Below are 18,591 nucleotides of genomic sequence, written 5' to 3'. Positions count from 1 at the left end.
ATATACATTACAAAAACAAAATGAGGACAGAGGCGGAGGCTCGCCAGGGAGCTCGACGCCAACTCGACTCTCACGTTCCCCTGAACCAAAAAAAAAAAAAAAAAAAAAATGCAGCTTGAGAACTATGTCTCAAAAGGAGTGTGCATCGTTACGGTGACCTCACTGAGGCTGTGTTGAATGCATTGGGCATTGATCACCCAATGCAGGAAAAAACCCAGAAGAGAAAGATTTAAAAAAAAAAAAAAAATCCCTGATTCAGCAGAAAGAACCGGAGCCTAAATGGCCTGCTCAGAGGGAAGTGGAGGACGGTTGTCGGCAGAGCGCAACATTCGAGCGCACTGGAACCCAAGCGTTATCTGGGATGTAGCTTGGGAGTGGCTCCGCCTGAGGGGGATGGGGGGGGGGGCATGGCTGTGGATTGCGCCAGGTTGATAGGGACTGCAGCTTTTCCAGCTAAAGAAATGTGTCACGCAGTGAAACACAAATACATCTTCCAGCACCCCTTCACCGGGTCATAAAGTGTCCTCTGTCTCTTGCTCCGTCAATGTATTGCACTATCATTTCAATACAGGTAGTTTATTACTGCTAAATCTACGCTACTAATGGTCCCCTGTTGTGCACTGTGGTACATATAATGTGCCTATATTTATGAACAAAACATGGTGACTATGGGCCCATGTGGATAGGATGAACTTTGTGTGATATGTGCTGGCCTGTTTCCAACATCTGGTCATTTTAATTTTGAGGTCATACATTTTAAAAATATCCAGAACAAAAACAGTTACGGGTACATATTCTGGATGTGCTTATCACTTACTCTGAAGTTCACTGAAAACCTGCTCATAAGGAATATTACTTGACAAACTAAGAGATCGTTTCGAAATATCGAACCTTAGAATTGGTTTGGCGCTCTTGGAAAATGCAAAAAGGAGGTTTTTCCTCCCCAAAATAGTGACCCTGTTAATTTTTCGCCACAAGATCGCTTTAGGAAAAAAAAAATTCACACTTTGTAAGAATACAGCAAGCACAATTAATGGAAGTGATGATGCAAGCAAAGTGTGAATTTAAAAAGATCATCACATCTCGTCAACGGTGCTGCAGGACTGCAGATGTGTGTTAAATCGGTGAGGAATTCTGCAGAAGGCTAATTCAAAACATGGATGATCTGAATCACAAGGGGCCTATGTGGAAAATACACTGTAGTGTTACCTCTTGTAAACTTCACAAAAAAAGATGGTCTTCAAAGGCCACGGAAAAATCCATCCCTTTCTGACTGAGTGCTGAGTCCCCCCCACCACCCACTCTGGATATGGCAAACCCACGGGGGGGTCTTTGGGACAGGGCACTGGAAAACACAAGAAAAAAGCAAGAGCAGGAGCAGGCCACGGTCTTTGACAATGCAGTCTGGTGGAGGGGAAAGGCGATATTGTAGACTGGACAGGGGTGGAGACTGGATGGGGACAGGGGAGAAGAGGATTTTTAGGCTGTCCCACTGGCAGAATAGGAGAACTGCGGGAAGTGGGGTCTCCTTTCGCTGTCGAAAGACTCCATGCTCTCATCTAAGAGAGGAAGAAAAGGAGAGATCCAACCATCAATGGCAAAAAATAGACAAATCAGAGAACTGGAATGGTATTTCTGCATTGTTTTGTGCATCCAGAGCTAACCTATGAAATATGGCTGCCTGACAGTCTCCAGTTAAAAGCAGCGATAACAAGCCACTTGCCCAGTTTAATTACACACATGGTCAAACCTGCACTGAACACATAATAGGTGGGTGTATGGATCTTTGACAGAATGGAGTAAGGCTGCCTTTAACATAAGGCTCTGTCCAGGCAAAACTGGAAAGAGGCAAGCAATTTCACACCAACTCCAGCTGGTGGCACCACCGTAGTAAAGGGTAGGTATCCAAACCAACCTTCTCCTGCAAACATTTAGTCCATGACTGAGACCAAGGTAGCACGAATAGCAGAACACTGCTTTTATCACATTATGTCCTTTATTCCTTTTTCTTCTTTTTACTTGAATTGAAACAGCTACGCGTCAAGAAAACTGATCAATGTTCATCTCAGGCAATGAAAACCTGGAGAGGTGGACTGACAATGGGGAGCCTTATAACTGACAATGGGGTAGGGGGGTGGAATTAATACATCTACATGAAAATATTTTTTGAATGGTGGAATCACCTGTAGGATTATTTGAATTGCATTTTAATTTTGATTGGAATGACTTCTATTCACATTTTCTGTGTTTTTGGACAAAACTGACAAAAAATTGAAAGATTTAAAAAGACAATGTCACATAAACAGGATGGACACATAAAAGCCAGCATGAACTGTGAACTGTGTTAGACTGCAGGATGCTTAAACCCAGTGGCTGAGTGCAGTTCTAAATGGCTTTCATGTAGACATGGCTGCTCTATCGTTTGTAATCATTTCCCAGAATCCCTTGAGCTTTTTCTGGCAGCTGCCCTGCACCAGCATTGGGCAGTAACCCATTCTCCCTCCTTCATGACTTCAGTCCCTACTACTCTTTTAAAATTACATTTATCCTTTTAACACATTCACTCCAGATTTTGCTCCTGCAACCACCCCACTTGCATTGGAACGGATGGCTTCAATGCAGGTTGCGCCTCCAACCCACTTTTTCATTACGCACACAAGAGCACTTGAGCTGGTGTCAAGGGGAGAGACCGCATGTCTCTCAACAGGGAGCATGTGTGGGCCTAAGGGGGGGGGGGGGGGGGTATTCAGCTAGCATGCAGAGGTGCGTACCTTGTCCTGGGGGCGTGATGGTAATTGTCTGCCCTGTGAACTCCTCATCGAAATACCGTGTGTCCGTTTCCGAGGTGACCTGGGGCTTAAAGGGTGGGATCAGCTGTTGGAAGAGAACAGAGTCCATTGACATATCACTGTCCAATGAGACAGTGTTGTTCTATCCACTACATCTCTGTCACACACACACACACAGCACAGGGCATCACCATTCCCTTATATCCAAATTACAGTTCAGCTACCTGGTTGCAATAAATGTTTTTCTACTAGGAGAAGGGCTCAAGCTAGCTTGCACGAACAGTGTTTCCTCAAGTGCTGAACCTAGTTCTGATTATGGGCACTGATACCGAAGAGCTGGCACTGACCAGCATAGCAACCTGTGTAACTCAACGCTGGGGCCAAGATCAGCCAATCGGGTGAGCATCCCTATGAGGGATGCCTATCATACCTGTGTGCCTAACAGGGCCTCTGTGGAGCTGCTGGTTCTGGGTTAATCACCGGTTTATTGCTAGCATATTCCCCAACTCTCCTGCTTTGTTTTCAGCAATTTACTCCTCTGATTAGTGCCTAATGGAAGCAGATGCCACCGAGCGAGCCTCTACCCCGCTCAGCGAGCAGAGCTCAACTTACAGCGGGCTGCCTGGGGACTTCTCAATGAGCCTGACAGTCCCCAGGATCGGGCGACAAGCTGCAGCCTGGACTAGTGCTGCTGGTAAAAAGGGCACCCAGTTTACAATGTGCTGGGCTACAACAAGCTGACAAAGCCCATCTGGAGAAAAACACTTACCTTCTTCTCATAAACATCCTGCCAGACAATGCCTGCAAAAAACTTGTGCTGCATGATCTCCTTGGCATCATCTGGCCCTCCTCCTAACCTGCAGTGGGGAGGAAGTCAGAGTGCAACTGAGTACAGGCCTCCAGGAGGCACAGATCAGTCAACAGGACAGAGTTCTCAATCAAAATAACTACACAAACATCACACATTACAGTTTACTCTCATCATGCTGAGTGTTAACACCCCTCACTCTTCTTGCCTCCTAAATGAGGGAGGATGAAAAGGTGAAACCATGTCGACAAGATTCAAGAGTTTGTCACGTGTACAATAAACTGTTTTTTACACCATACAATGGGATTCTTACTCTGAATCCTCTCAGCAGCTTATGACATAAATTATAAGGACATAAGGAAAGAAAAACACAAGGAGAACAGAGGGTGTAAATCACAAATTTACAAAAATTACTATTAGTGCAAGGTCACAAATTACTAAAATTACTATTAGTGTAAAAATCCAAGAAACAAGGTTATATATGTATATAAAAGTGTGCAGTGCGCAATGTAAACATGGAAGTCGTACATGACAATGACACAGCGAAGTACTGGGTCAGACTGGTTATAAGCCAATGTTGCTCTGGCAACTTCTGGAGTAAGGATGGGAAGACGATGGGCGCCAGTGGGAGGGGAACAGTTACCGCTGTTTGGGATCCTTCTTCAGCAGTCCAGAGAGCAGAGACTTAGCCTCAGGGCCCAGGGTTCGAGGGAAACGGATCTCCTCCATAAGGATGAGCTCAAACAGCTTCTCGTGATCCTGATTGTAAAAGGGCAGTCGGCCGCACATCATCTCGTACATGACCACACCCAGGCCCCACCAGTCCACTGCCCGGCCATAGTCATTGTCCTCCAGCACCTGGTGGATAGACAGAGACATGTCACTGTGGCAAAGGCATCAAAGATATCTTGGGCAACATAGACTGAAGTGTGACACTATCAAACCACTGAGAATTAGCAGAGAAAACAAAAGATTGAGTAGAACACCAGGAAATTATGAATGGATATGGTATGAACTGTGGTCCAACAAAAAGGTCAGGGTGTATAGAGGCAGTGAGCTGGAAAGAGGAAAAAAAGGAAAGGAACTGTTAAGTTACGTTGTGTGTGCCTGTTGAGGTGAACAGCAGAGCAGCGAGAGGTGTACGTGGGGTGGGGGGAACAGGAGGTCTGTCGGCAGTAACATGAAGCCAGTGCAGTGATAGGATTACTCGGCCATCTCTATTTCCAGAGTCGCGGTCTTGCGATTCACACACCGCGACAGCTGGGCCTGCAGCTGCCCCATATATGTAGAAGAGCATCACAGCTGTGGATCGGCCAGGAGAGCCAGAGCCAAGTGCCTCCTCACATAGAACCAAAGGCAGCGCGTGCACGCACGCACACAAAATCACACACATGTACATCACAAAAAAGGGAAAAAAAATTCCAAATAGATTTAAACACACAAACATCCAGAAATTCTTGACTTAAAATGTCATGCAAGTATTTTGTTTAATGTACAGAACCCCAGTTTTTTTTTTTTTTTTTAATTAAACCTAAAGACAGCCTACTGGTGTGGTTTCAGACAAGCACAGTAAGCCCAGTTTAGTGCCCCCCCCCGCCCAGCCTCAGCATTCCTGGGCTCTGCACACAACAAGGTCATTGTTTACCACCGAGCAACCTGGAACGAAGAGGCCCACCGGGGCTGCTAAGCTACGCCTTGATCTCTGTGGCAACGGCCCCCGCTGGGTCCATCGCTATCGCTAAGCTGCAACATCACAGCAATGACTCTGGGGTGGATAGGCAGGTGGACAATATACAAAAGGAGCCACACCATTTCAGCTCAGAGATCTTGCTGCTTCTCAAACCCAATCAGTACTGGGATTACAGACCGCTACAATAAACATTTACATTTATTCATTTAGCAGACGCTTCTGTCCAAAGCAACATACATCTCAGCAAAAGTACAATTAACAACAAACATCAAAATAAAGTGAGGTTAAAATGAAGATAGAGGCACTAACTAACTTCAGGGATAGCAAAAGACAGCTCAGGTTGGAGAGGTAGTCCTCCTGGGAGCCAGATGAGTGAGGGCTCCTAGAGGGTGTAGGAGCACTTGGGGCAGGTCAGGGGTGGAATCCTAGGCAGCTGTACCCAGAATGGCCTTCCTTGTGAGATGGGGGGGGGGGGGGGGACGATGGTGTGCAGAAGCTCACGTTTCTCCACGCAATGCCAAACCACCCCCCCCATGATCACTGCAACCACCACAAGCAAACAAATTCCAAATGGGGGCTAAAAACAACGAGCAGGCAACTGTGTCAACTTGGCACAGTTCTTCCGGAAACATTTCTTCGGGAGGGGTGAGAGACTGGCATACATACACAATACTGCATCCTATTACACACGCACCAACACGTAATGGCAAGGGGAATCTGTCACATCTTCAGTCACAATACTAAAGGCAACTGTCTGAAGCTGATGTGGTTTCAGCTGGAAAAAAATTTAAAGAATTTTAAAATTTACAATTCATTGGGCATATGTTTTTGCCTAGACAGAAAAGAATACATCCATTTCATCTGGGTTGTGTCAGGTAAACAGCAGGTCACTCAGTGGTTAGGGCTGTTGTCTTGCAGCCTGAAAGTCTCAAAAACCCACTCCAGCTATAGTACCCCTGAGCACAGGACTTACCCTGAATTACTCCAGTCACAAGACCCTGCTGTACTGATTTGGAAGATCATAATACACTTACCTAACACTAAGCTGTCCTGGCAAGATCTCAATGAAAGTTATTGACAATGATGGTGATAAAAATAATCCTGGAAACCCCTACAACAACCCTCCTCTACAAGAGTCAGGTGTCCCAGAAAAAATGTTAATGGGGAGCTCATTTTATTTTGTCTTGATCCAGAGTACTTAAGATTGTCTGTTTGAGCCTATCAAATAGAAATAAAGAAACCATTGCCATGACATTCAGTCCAGGAATTAGTTGAAGACTGCATGGTGACTTTAAGGAGTGACATCATTCCTTCAACAATCTGCTTCTCAGGCTGCACCGCTCAATCTTACCTCTGGTGCCAGATACTCTGGGGTTCCACAGAACGTTTTCATGGTAGCCCCATCCGTAATCCCCTCCTTGCACAGGCCAAAGTCTGTGATCTTAATATGTCCATCCTTGTCCAGCATAAGATTTTCCAGCTGGGGGAGCAAGAGTGACACACACACACACACACACACACACACACACACACACACACACACACACACACACACACACACACACACACACACACACATCAGTCCACTGGCGTCAGCTCCTGGGATCCATTAGCCCATAAAGCAGAGGGTTCTCAATGTGTGGCCTTTGGTTTCAGAGTGTCCTCTCCACAGGAGTCACCTGGCAGCTGTAGCTCACATGCTGCCAGCAGTGCCCCCACTGAGTCAGCACATCCCCTGTTCCTGCTACCCTGGCATTTTCAGAAGAACCTTAGCAGGCCAGGAGCTTGGCTCATAAACCTGGTGGGGAGGGGAGTTATACTGCTGATCAGGCTGGTATAGTTTCATCAAGTGGATGAAACGGGGGTAACTGATATCCAAGCACCCCCACCGCACCTTCAGAGACTCATACAGGAAAGCCTAACCTAACCAATAATTCCAGTCTCATTCATAGCTCAAAAAAAAAAAAGAAAAAAAAATGCTCAGCAGTAGACCTAAAATACACTAATTTGGTGTGTGTTTTGTTTTATTAACACAACAGCAAAGAGACCAGTCCCCTTCCCTAGGACCAATGCCCTCACCTTCAGGTCTCTGTAGACCACATTACGCTCCGAGTGCAGATAGTCCAGCGCTGACACAATTTCTGCCCCATAGAAACGGGCACGCTCTTCTGAGAAGACGCGGTCACGAGAGAGGTGAAAAAAAAGCTACAGAAGTCAGGGAGGAAAGGTCCATAAGGTTACTGAGTCTGAGGGGCAGTAGAGGCTTCCTGCAGCCATTATGACGGAACTCAGATGGGTGCCTACCTCGCCACCGTTGGCATACTCCATGACAAAACACAACCGGTCATGTGTCTGGAAGGAGTACTTCAATCCCTGAGAAAAGAAAAGGAAGACAAGGCACTTATGGTACCAGTTGCTTATGAAAAACACACTAGAACATCCAGCTAAACTACAATAAAATGACATTTAAATTACAATTATTTCATTTTTAATATGCGTCTTAATTCTTCTGAGGACTCCTGCCTGTTTAAAAACTAGAGGGAAAAAAAAAAGCCTCTCTCTCAAGTGGCTCTCATGCCCTTAGTGGGTATTGTGTCCCTAAGGCCCAGCAGAGCATTAGTGATGCTCTCAAACGTCACCCATTCAGCATCCGCAACCACATGGGACATTTAGACGATGGGAACCGCTTCTGCTCGCTCAATTGTGTTCAGACAGTGGACGGCCCACAGCAGCCTTTCAGGCCGGCAGAGATGTGGCGCGCCATACCAGGCACTTCAGGGAGACCATTTGAGGGAAGCATCATTGTGAGCCTTTACTGGGTGTCACACAGGACATCTACTAGTGAGGCTCCTCTTTCAGCCCCGATTCCCTCAGCACGGTTTAGCTAACATCCCTCGAGCTTCCCAAAAGGAAACAGAGCAGCTTGCCTCGAGGGCCCGTCTGAAGAGGGGTCCATTCAGCACCCCAGAAGTGACAATGAAGTGTTTGGGTTTGGGCATGCAGAGGGGTCTCTCACCGTCAAGAATGGGTGCTTGGAGTTCTGTAGCACTCGGTTCTCAGTGAGTGTGTGTGCTACTTCATCCTGAAAGGGATCACAAAGGCAGTTTGTGTAGCGCAGACAAGTCCAACATGATAAATTTAAATTAAAAAAAAAAAAAAAAAAAAAAAAAAATCCAAGATGCCATTCATAACCACCCATCCTTGCCTAGAAACCAGGTTCCCTACTCACTTTTGCCACTATCACTTCCTTTTTCAAGATTTTCATGGCATAGTATCGTCCTGTAGCCTTCTCCTTCACCAGGATGACTTTGCCGAAAGTGCCTTTTCCCAGGAGCTTGAGGTATTCAAAATCGTGCATAGTCTGGAAGAAATAGGGTGGAACTGTGTTACAATCAGGGCCTCTTACAGTTTAAAATAAAAAACCCTCACAATATAAACTGTAAATAATGCAAAAGACCTGGGAGTCACTAACACTGTCCTCCACCACATGAGCAATAATGAGAATGTTGAAGCTTCTTACTACTATTGAGTAAATTTTAGGCTGCTGTCCATTTGAACTATGGCCTCTGGAATGTAAAAGAATGCTGAAAGAATACGTATTCCTTGGCCACCATATGTGGTGCATCGAGGACTTTGGCATCAGGACTACACAATTCTAAGAGTCCTATCCGGAGGCGATGAAGCCCCAAGGACCAGCCATCAGGTGTTGCAGTGTTTATGGCTGTGCCAGGCAGGAACAAACTGATATGAGGTACAGAGTTGGCAGAAGGGTAGCAAGTATAGCAAGCACAGGGTGAAGTCAAGGCAGGGAAAGAACAGGTAGGAGCTTCGAGGGCAACACACTTTCTGAACTGGGGTGGAACGCACCACTTTGAGTCGGGGTTTGGTCAAGTACACCTCCACGTCCATGGGGTCCGGTGAGGAGTCCATCATCTCCTCCTCCTGCCTCTGCAGGCTGTCGGCAACGGTCTGGATGGCTTTTGTCCATTCCTCCCTGGGGACAGCCAGAGAAAGGGAGGCAGAGCAAGAAAAATTACAAAGCCTGTTCTGACACTGGCCACCAACACCACCCCCCCCACCAGCTGGTGCACTACATTGCCTTTACAGTCGGCCGCACTCACCTGCTGCCTCGGTGTGTCCGTCCACTCGTTGGCGACATGCGCCGGGTGCCTGTCACACGCACCGTCTGTGACTACCTGTCCGTGCATGTGACAGCCACAGGGGCTGCCAGTGTTGGTGGGGGGGATGCGGGGTTGCTTAGCACTCACCTCTCCTCAGGGGTCTCTACGTGGAAGGTGCGTTCAATGACAGTGGTCCACTGCAGGCAGCGGATGATGAATGTGTTGGGCCTGGGTCGCTCCGTCTTCATCAGCTGGCACTCTGACCACGTGGGGGTGGGGGGAGCACAGAGAAAGAGAGACCTGCAGTTGCAGCTATTTATCTCTATTGTCAGTGCAGCTGACACCATTGGGACTATCACTGGGTGGGGGAATGCCATGGGGGATATAGCACAAACTACAGGAAGAAAAGAGCTGCAGCTACAAACCCACAGGACAGCAGAGGTGTACAGTGCAAAAAATGTCTCTTTTCCTTAAATACGTTATTTTCTTAATCACCAATCTATTTCAACAGTTATGAATACATCCATTAATTCAAGAGCCAGCAAGCGTGCTAACTCTGACACACGACTTCATTACAGGTTAGAGCTGTATGTCACAGCCCAAAGCACACACTTGTTTGTCTTTCAGGTTCCAATTTAACTGATGCACCAACAGTAAACTTTTTTGAGAGTAGACAACACTGTCACTTTTTGAAATGCAATTGTTCAAAGATTAAAACTTTCTCCTGAAATGACCATTTGCTACGCTCTCCAAATCTCCAGAGCACAGGAGAGCGCACGGTCGGCAGCATACGATGGACAATAGGCAATGAAAATGTGGCAAATAGAATTTTTAAAAACCATACAACACACTAAACAAAAATGTTCCTGTTTCATGCTACTACACTTTTGTGAAATAGCTACTCATTTATATTTATTCATTCCAGTATTTTTTTTTAAAACACTGGACCAAAGCAGGGTAAATACCTCAAGAGTACTACAGCTAGAGACAGGATTTGAACCAGTGACCTTTAGGTCCAAAGGCAACCGCCCCACCTCTATTCAACAAATGAAAGTTGAAAACATTGTTGAGGGGGAGGGAGAAGACCTGGGAAATGCCTGCAGCAGCATTTTTGCCCATCATGAAAGCTGTGTACAATGAGTATTTCTGCATGATTCAAAAATTAATATATGTCTGATGTTTGTTTTGAAAAAGCTCTAGAAATTTTAATCTATTACTGATTAAATAGAATTCTGGACATGAAGCTGAGATATGGACTGTGTGAGGTCAGATGTTCTGTTAAATGTTGATTGAATTTCAGAAGTATTTCAGGCCAATTTAATTTTTCTTCACTAATCAAGGAATTTGAATCCCCCTCCCCTTTTTTGCTCCCATTTCATGCAGCACTTGAAATCCTGGTGCCAACCCGGGGTAAATGAGTGATAACTTCTACTCTAGCACAGCACCCAGGCCAAATTTCTACATGGTGTATGGATTCAGAATAATTATTTTCTAAATTATAATTCCTTAAACGATGCGAGTGAAAGAGTGCAACAATTAAGCACATCTAAAAACGTAATTAAGATACAGATTAAAATTTGTTCCAAGCTGTGCCTTTTAGCAGAGAAACATAGATGCCAGATTTAGAAAAAGAGTTCAAGACATGCAAGTGGTGAAGATTGGCGACTACGCGCTTCCCGACCCTTAATATTGGTGTGGGACGGCTGGCGTAGCTTCCCTTATCCATAGCTCCACAAAAATGAGGGTCCAAAGGCACAGCTCTACCCAAACCACGAGGGGGGTGTGGCCACAGGGAGATGGGGGGGGGGGGGGGGTGAAGGAATACCACACTGTGACAAAGCCCTGCGCTGCCTCTTGCTGATGGAGCAGGCTTCGGAGCCACAAGATAAATAATTGAAATCAGGCGGTTAATAACCACTATAACTCAAGGGTGTCAAGTGGAAACGTTTTGTTCGACGAACAATATGCTGTCTAATTACTCTGTTCAATCATCTGCGGAGCACAGCAGACTAACTTTCCGTGTGTACATTGGCACGCCGCGGTAAAGTGTTATACCGCTGAGAAAGGCGAGAGACGCAGCTCTGAAACAGGAAGGCACGAAGCCAGCCACAACTCCTTTTTATGACAGGGACAAGAGACTTTCTTTTGCCTGTCAGCATTAACACTTTAATCCTATTAACAGTAATGAGCTGGCAAGGCCTAGTAAGAGTGAAAACATGGTAACGATCTGTTGATGAGTCAGTGCTTGTGATGATTTGTTATGTATTGTGCAGTGGATGGAGAGCAACAAAATACTTACGGGCTACAGAGAAGTTATTCAAAGGCGTTTCCAGCTGGTCCACATCTTGTGGTCTCTCCTTGTATCCAATGAATGTACCGTCACTCTTCAGCAAGAAGTATCTTGGCCTCCAGGTCTTGATATACTCTCCTGCAGGGGACAGGACAGGAGCTCTCAGGATGCGCAACCATTGACTCATTGCGGAACTGCAATAATTGCTCAAGCTGTACTTCTATATTTTCCTGCTTGATGCAGTCAAAGTCTGCGACATGCTGCAGTCGGCCTGATCAAGCTGTCAGCATCTGTGTCGCGTTCTCACTTAAGACACCAGCAAGGAGCACAGGTGATCGTGACCCAGTAAGACCCTCTGGCCCCTTCCCTTCCACTGCCCCCACTGTGCACCAATGGCTCCCTGCTTGAGTGCATCGATCCTATCCAATGAAAGTTGGGAGGGGGGGGTGGGGACCAGAACAAATTTGCAAGATACAAACAAACTCAATTTATGCCACAGATTTGTCAGGAAATGCTTCACCAGATGTTCTAAAATCTGAAAAACAGCTTTCACTCCATATGAAGGAGGAAAAAAAAAAAAAAAAAAAAAGAAAAAGCGAAGACTCATATTGGAGATAGGACTGAATATTTATACAAGTGTCATTTATTTTTAATTGCAGGAGCCGGGTATTAACCTCACGCGGTGACGGAGCAAGCTGTCCTTAATTGCCCCATTTCCTGTCATTGAGCAGTCTGGGAACATGGAATCAGTCAAGGCACACTTCTGCCACGTTCTCGCCAACCAGAGAAGGCATTGAGGACGACAGCGGGATCTCTCAGCGTGTGAGACGCTCTGCGGAGAGGCTGAGCGCACAGGGAGCAGAAAGCGAGAAACAGAAGCAAAGTGCATTCCAGCCATGTCACAACACAGAATGGTTTGCGGCTGAGCCGTCATTCTGCTGCCAGTCACACTAAACCCTCGCTGCTCCCGTGACTCTGAGATTGAGCGAGCAGGGCGTTTGTTTGCCTTTTCGGGCGAGACTCCTATCACTAGTCACTTCTGGGTTCGAGACTGCTTGCCGAGCGCAGTACATGCCGCCGACAAGAAGCAAATGTGGACAGCAGGCTCAGTGAGAGCCAGCTTCCCTCACTTGCGTAAAAGATGTTAAACAGCTGCACATTCAAGTGGGCGTTTTGCACAAAACGATGGACCATGGCGAGTGCCAGCAAGCAGAGGGTGACAGGGCTTTATTTAAAAAAAAAAAAAAAAAGAAAAAAAAAAAAAGACACCCCGCACGTGCACACACACACACCAGGGCTCAAGACAGGAGCAGAGGACTGAATAGCAGGGATGCATGTGTCTGATTGCAGAGAGAAGCCCTGGCCACAGGTGCTGAAGGAGTTTAAAGCTCAGCAACAGTCTCCATTACGGGATTAAATCATTAAAACAGGAGACGGACTAATTGTAAACACCTGATTTACTGCAACTGGCGAGGAGGCAGCGTGAATCGCAGCTAGAGAGAAAACATCTGCCCCAAAGCACTGTATACTTTAGATTTCAGTTAGGAGCAGATGTCCAATATGTTGTTACTGCTGTTGTCATTTTTCATTGTGACATGGAGAGTGGGGGGATTTTTCATTTCCATTCTGCAGCGTAAGTATTTTAAATAAACATAGTTAATTTAGAAATTAGTTCGACTTTGTTGGTCCTCAAACAGCTTCCAATACAACTGAGTTTGAAGGCGGTCTGTTCTCAAGGAAAGAATGCGATTCAGAAGTGGCGAACACCTACGAAGCGACCATTCGATGACCCTTAGCCATTTCTATTTTAAAGTCGCCCGTCTGTATAATCTAATTTTCTCAGCAGACTATGCCGTCAGCCAACAATGACACAAGTCCCATTTTGAGACAGCACCTCCTTGCAACATGCGGAAGGTCATACAACCCAACCCACGACATGTTTATAGGAGTCCGTAAGTCCCTGACCCCCCTCTCGCCAGCTGCCAAAGAGAACTTTCGTGATTGGTTTGGATTCACTGGCCCGTTCACAGGGGGCACTGTGTGACAGGAGGGTGGCACCCATGCCTGCTTGCCCCCACGGTGTGCTGTGACTTGGATGACCCAATTACCCCCACAGTCCCTGGGGCTGTTTGCCAAGTGCACCCGAGGACAGTATGTTCACGATGCAGAGGCAGGACAATGAGGCCATGTGTCGAGCCTCAGCCGCCAAACTACCACAAACACAAATGGGGAGATGCTCAGTGTACTTCTCCTGCACAGCCCTCGCTTTCCACGCCATCTTACAGCTTCAGCATCAAAGATTAGAACATAATGACAAATCTGGCTTCCAACAGCTGGGAGACGCAAAAGGCTTTCTCTACATTTAAGGATGATATCATACATGTTTTTAGGACAGCGCACTCAGTACATTCACTGGATTCTTACAGGCTGCTGCCAATGAAGTGGCGCCTGTGCCTGGTGAACTGTGTTGACAACACCAAATCGCAAGGCAGCAGGCATCAAGGTGCTGAGGCAGTCAAATGTGCTGGGAGGGGCCTCTGTGTCTCCTCACCCTCCACTACTCAGACATGGCATGGACACAGAGGCAGTGATGGGCAGAGGCAGATGTGAGGAAAGGGGGTTGCGCAGCAGTCAGCAGTGAAAGGCTCCTTGGCATCTCAGCACAGGGGCCTGGTGCAAGCCTGCCAGCTCCCGCATGACGCACAACCCCCTCCCCTCCCCATGGATGGGTGGGCGAACAAGCCACGTGCCCCTTATCACACCCCACTCCATCCAACCCCGCCTTTATCCAGGGTGGGCAAAGGCCTTCTGAGGCAGTACGATGTGGGTCACGTGGCCACTGACGACATGACGACAGACCAGAGGCACCAGACAGAAAACATGGTGGGAGGGGGAGTCCACTGCTTCAAAGTATTAGTGCTAAATTGGAAGCACATTCTAGCCTTGCATAAAATTTCACATCCAATCACCTTTGCAATCCATGCTTTATTGCACAGGAAATGAGTAACTTTACAAAATGCCTTTTGTTACATGGGACTTTTATGATACAGCTCTCGACTCTTTATGGGAAAATGGAACAAGTGCGATGAGGTCCCAGAGGTGTCCAGTGCTACACACACGCTCACCGCAATGGCATGTGGCACCCAGGGTAAACTCCCCTGAATGCGAGAGCTGCCAGGGATGCTACGTCAGGCCATGGCATTTGAGGACAAGTGAGATCTTATGGCCCATGTGGCTTGCTTGCCACACCTTACCCTGTGATACACACTACTTCACAGAAAACAAGTTTATGAAGGCAGATGTGTTGGGGGTTAAAGGAGGGCTACTACAGGGATCAAGAAGTTCCGCAGGCAAGCGGCCTGTGCATTGCGACATGACGTTAACCCCATCTCTCTTGCACATCTAGTACCTGGCAGATCACAAAAAGTGAGCTGCTGGCCAGGACCACAGCACCCAAACAAGGTGGAGCCTTAATGCTGTGTTAAAGGCTTGTCCTATAAAAAGAAAGATGAGTGGCAGCTATCAAGCTGGCTGCTAAACAGCAGGACATGCCATTTCATGCTGGAGAACTTCTTCATGGTGACTTGCTGGCTGTGCTGTCACTACAGAAACATCCCCAGACACTTACTCCCCACCTCCCTTCACCCATGCCTTACTTCCGTTTGTCTGGGCAGTTTCTGCAAAAACTGTTCTGTGACCCCTTTCTTCTGCTTTTTCAGGTCCCTTCCCTTTTTCATTCTCAGCAGTTCTACTTTTAATTTTTTTTTTTTTTTTACACTCAATCAGATGCAGAAAGCAGCAAGCACATCAAGAGCGTATATGGCTGACAGTGAGAGTTGAAAACCATTCCCCTCTAGCGAAAGGTTCATGATAAGTGTGGCTTTGGGTTCTGAAGTCTAACTGGTCCTTGGACTGAGTTAACAATTGCAGTCTGTAGTGGTGGAAAGTAAGGCATCCCACTGGCACATGTGTCAGAGTGAAACTCAAAATTCTCCACTTCTCTTCCCTGGATGCAACCCTATCACCCATGAGTGACATGTGTGGGAGTCAGCGGCAATAAGAGGAGAACAGGCAGCAATGAGCCTTATGGCTCAATAGGAACCAGTCCCAAGCGATCCTCTCCAATATGCCAACTCTGCTCGGTGCTTTCCGGCCTTGTTTTCACAGTGGGTGGCCATCACTGAGGCCCTGGACACTGACAGTGTTTTCGTGGTTCATGTTCTTTTGTGTATATATGCAACTCAGCTGCACATCTGTAGTTCACTGTGTACAGGCCAATGGTATTGCCCTCCATGTTTCAGCTGTCATGGGTACTGTTCACAGAAAGCAAAGTTCCTGCTCTCCTCAAATCAAATATAGAGGAAATACATAAATAGAGTACAGTGGAAAGGGGGGGGGGGGAGAAGAGATTTGTCATCCTGTCATTGGAGCCAAGTAGTAAAAACAAATGTTCTCAGAAGTAGGAAACACCAGAACACACCATGTATGTGTGTTGATGTGGGATAACTGGTAGCGTAGTGGTTAGAGCTTCTGCCTTTGGATACAAAGGTTGCAGGTTTGATACCCTAAATTGCTCTAGTAAAATTACCCAACTGCACAAATGAGTTGAAAAAAGTTGTAAGCTTGTAATAATTGTAACCTTAAAATTGTAAGCTGCTTTGGAGAAAAGCATCACCTAAATGAATAAATGTAATGCACTTTGTATTTTTTTTTTTTCCGATGAGATACACATTGCTTTGGAGAAAAGTGCCTGTACACACATGCATACTAGACCGACACCAGCCGTACCCCAGTGCAGGCTATGCAAAAATATGGGGAAACACTAAGAATATCCATATCTTGTATTAAAAAAAAAAAAAAATCCTTGCGCAGTTGCAATTTTTACTAACTTCACTTCTATGTAAGTGAATCTTTAAATGCAGAGAGGGAATTTATTCCCGATTTAAATAGTTAATTTGTACTACATTCCTACATTTTGAATTCCAGAAAATAAAGGCTATGATACACTGAAGAAAGGGTCAGTTGTATTCTCTGGCTACCTACCCTGAAGCCTCTGTAAGCCATCAGGAAGGGGGGGGGGGACTGTTCCATAGGTTTGTCCCTATTAGTCCCCCCCGGTGAAGTTTACACAGAGCCCTGCTCTCTAAATGAACTTCATGCTGGAGAGTGAAGTTGTGTTGGAGTTATTGGTTACCCTACAATAAAGAATGAATTCCTTCTCGGTTGCATTTTACACATCGTTTAAATCTTACAAGTCTCTAAAAAGTAACACTGCACAAAGACTGTATGGGCACTCTACACATAATGCACACTGACATTCCTTGTTGTTCCGCTGTCTGGTCTCTGGGGACAGTAGGAGAGCTGGTATTCAAAACAACTAGGTGAACAAAAAGCAGGAGCCAGAGCATGTTTCTTAGAAGGCAAAGTGCAGAAAAACACTCCCCCACACACACACACACACACACACACACACACACACACACAGGCCCTCGATTATCAGAAGCATAAACAAGCCTTCAAAACAGGAACTGGAGAGCGAGACGAGACAGCCTAACCAAACAGCAGATAAGATCAAAAACAAAACCCCATTTAGCACCACGGCTTGTGCTGCTGACTCAGAGGCACCTTTGAAATCACAAAACATCAAACAGACCAGACCCTTCCACCATCACAGTCAGACACAGTTGCATCGCAGGCTTTCACTCATTTCTTAAAGGGCACTTCCTAACACCATCGATGGATGCAGATGTGTTCGTGGTCCTAAGAGAGCCGATCTCTTGGGGGGCTCCAAAGCCGGAGGTCAGCGAGGGGTGAGCCAGTATTGATGCTGCCACCAGGGGCACTGGCCAAGCAAGCAGGAGAGAGCAGGGAAACAGAGAAAAGAAAGGGAGATAGGGCAAAAAGGGGAAGGAAGGGGGCAGAAGCACCCCCCCCACCACCACCACCACCACCTCCCAGGCGAGGAGCTGTCGGGACTGACAGAGTGTCTCTACATGACAAACAGCTGCAGGGGCTTTGGGACGATGGCTGGGCAAAGTAGAAAATAATGGACCGCAAGCTTCTGCCAAACAAAAGGGAATTCATCTTTATTTGCCAACTGCCGGGCGGCTTGAGTCAGGATGGAGCCGAAGCCACGCCCCCACTGCATTGAACACTACACACACACACACACACACACACACACACACACACACACACACACACACACACACACACACACACACGTGTGTGTGCGCATGCAAGGAATGAGCTTCATCCACTGATCTAAACCTGCATAACAAAATTTAACAACTTAAGCACACAGGTAGTAAAATGACACTCCCTCCCAGCTCTAGTGCCAATGCCAAACATGTAGGGTGGCTGATTAATTCACAAGTGCCACAGCTGCTTTTGGAGATCGATATGCACAAAATGCAAATTTGATTACACAAAGAAAATTGCATCTTTAAATTAGTCCGCATAATTTAAGTCTACACTTTTTTCCTTAGACTCCTTTAACCGAAACTACAACATAAATAGCAAAATAAATAAAATATAAAACACACCACTTGTTTTTGCCCCAGAAAACAGAAATCCTGTCATGTGAATGCAAAACAAACAATTACCTGCTGACCATTTTGTCACATGAAGCAGTAAAATAGTCTGTCAAACGAAAGTCAACACTCATATTGCAGTGAGTGTGCTTGTTGAGAGAACGATTAAATCAAGCTCAAGTGTATGACTGCAGCAGGACTTTTAGGCAGGGTCCTCCAGCTACGTTTACTGCATCAGCTTGCAAAAGCATCAGACTCAATTATAGCTGTGCCGAACAAAAGCTGCTCAGTCAGTATCAGGCAAAGCTGACATGTCTCACAGTATGTACACAACTGCGCTCAACACCCATCCAAATGGGC

The 18,591-nt window shown here is 46.4% G+C and overlaps 1 protein-coding gene across 1 annotated transcript in view; it reads right to left on the bottom strand.

Moving 5' to 3' along the window:
- Positions 1–229: 229 nt before the first annotated feature.
- akt1 (v-akt murine thymoma viral oncogene homolog 1) overlaps positions 230–18,591 on the bottom strand; it is a 36,460-nt gene continuing 18,098 nt past the window's right edge. The window contains exons 3-14 of the mRNA XM_018727822.2: positions 11,708–11,836; positions 9,556–9,667; positions 9,155–9,281; positions 8,517–8,648; positions 8,304–8,369; positions 7,592–7,660; positions 7,367–7,492; positions 6,639–6,767; positions 4,241–4,455; positions 3,559–3,646; positions 2,772–2,874; positions 230–1,559 (exon numbers count right to left, since the gene is read on the bottom strand). Of these exons, the coding sequence (XP_018583338.1) occupies positions 1,480–1,559; positions 2,772–2,874; positions 3,559–3,646; positions 4,241–4,455; positions 6,639–6,767; positions 7,367–7,492; positions 7,592–7,660; positions 8,304–8,369; positions 8,517–8,648; positions 9,155–9,281; positions 9,556–9,667; positions 11,708–11,836 (1,376 nt within the window). The 3' untranslated portion in view covers positions 230–1,479. The remainder of the gene's footprint in view (positions 1,560–2,771; positions 2,875–3,558; positions 3,647–4,240; positions 4,456–6,638; positions 6,768–7,366; positions 7,493–7,591; positions 7,661–8,303; positions 8,370–8,516; positions 8,649–9,154; positions 9,282–9,555; positions 9,668–11,707; positions 11,837–18,591) is intronic.

The sequence above is a fragment of the Scleropages formosus genome, chromosome 15 (genome assembly GCF_900964775.1).
Source record: "Scleropages formosus chromosome 15, fSclFor1.1, whole genome shotgun sequence".
Classification (NCBI taxonomy): domain Eukaryota; kingdom Metazoa; phylum Chordata; class Actinopteri; order Osteoglossiformes; family Osteoglossidae; genus Scleropages; species Scleropages formosus.
This window is presented reverse-complemented; position numbering and strand designations above follow the sequence as displayed.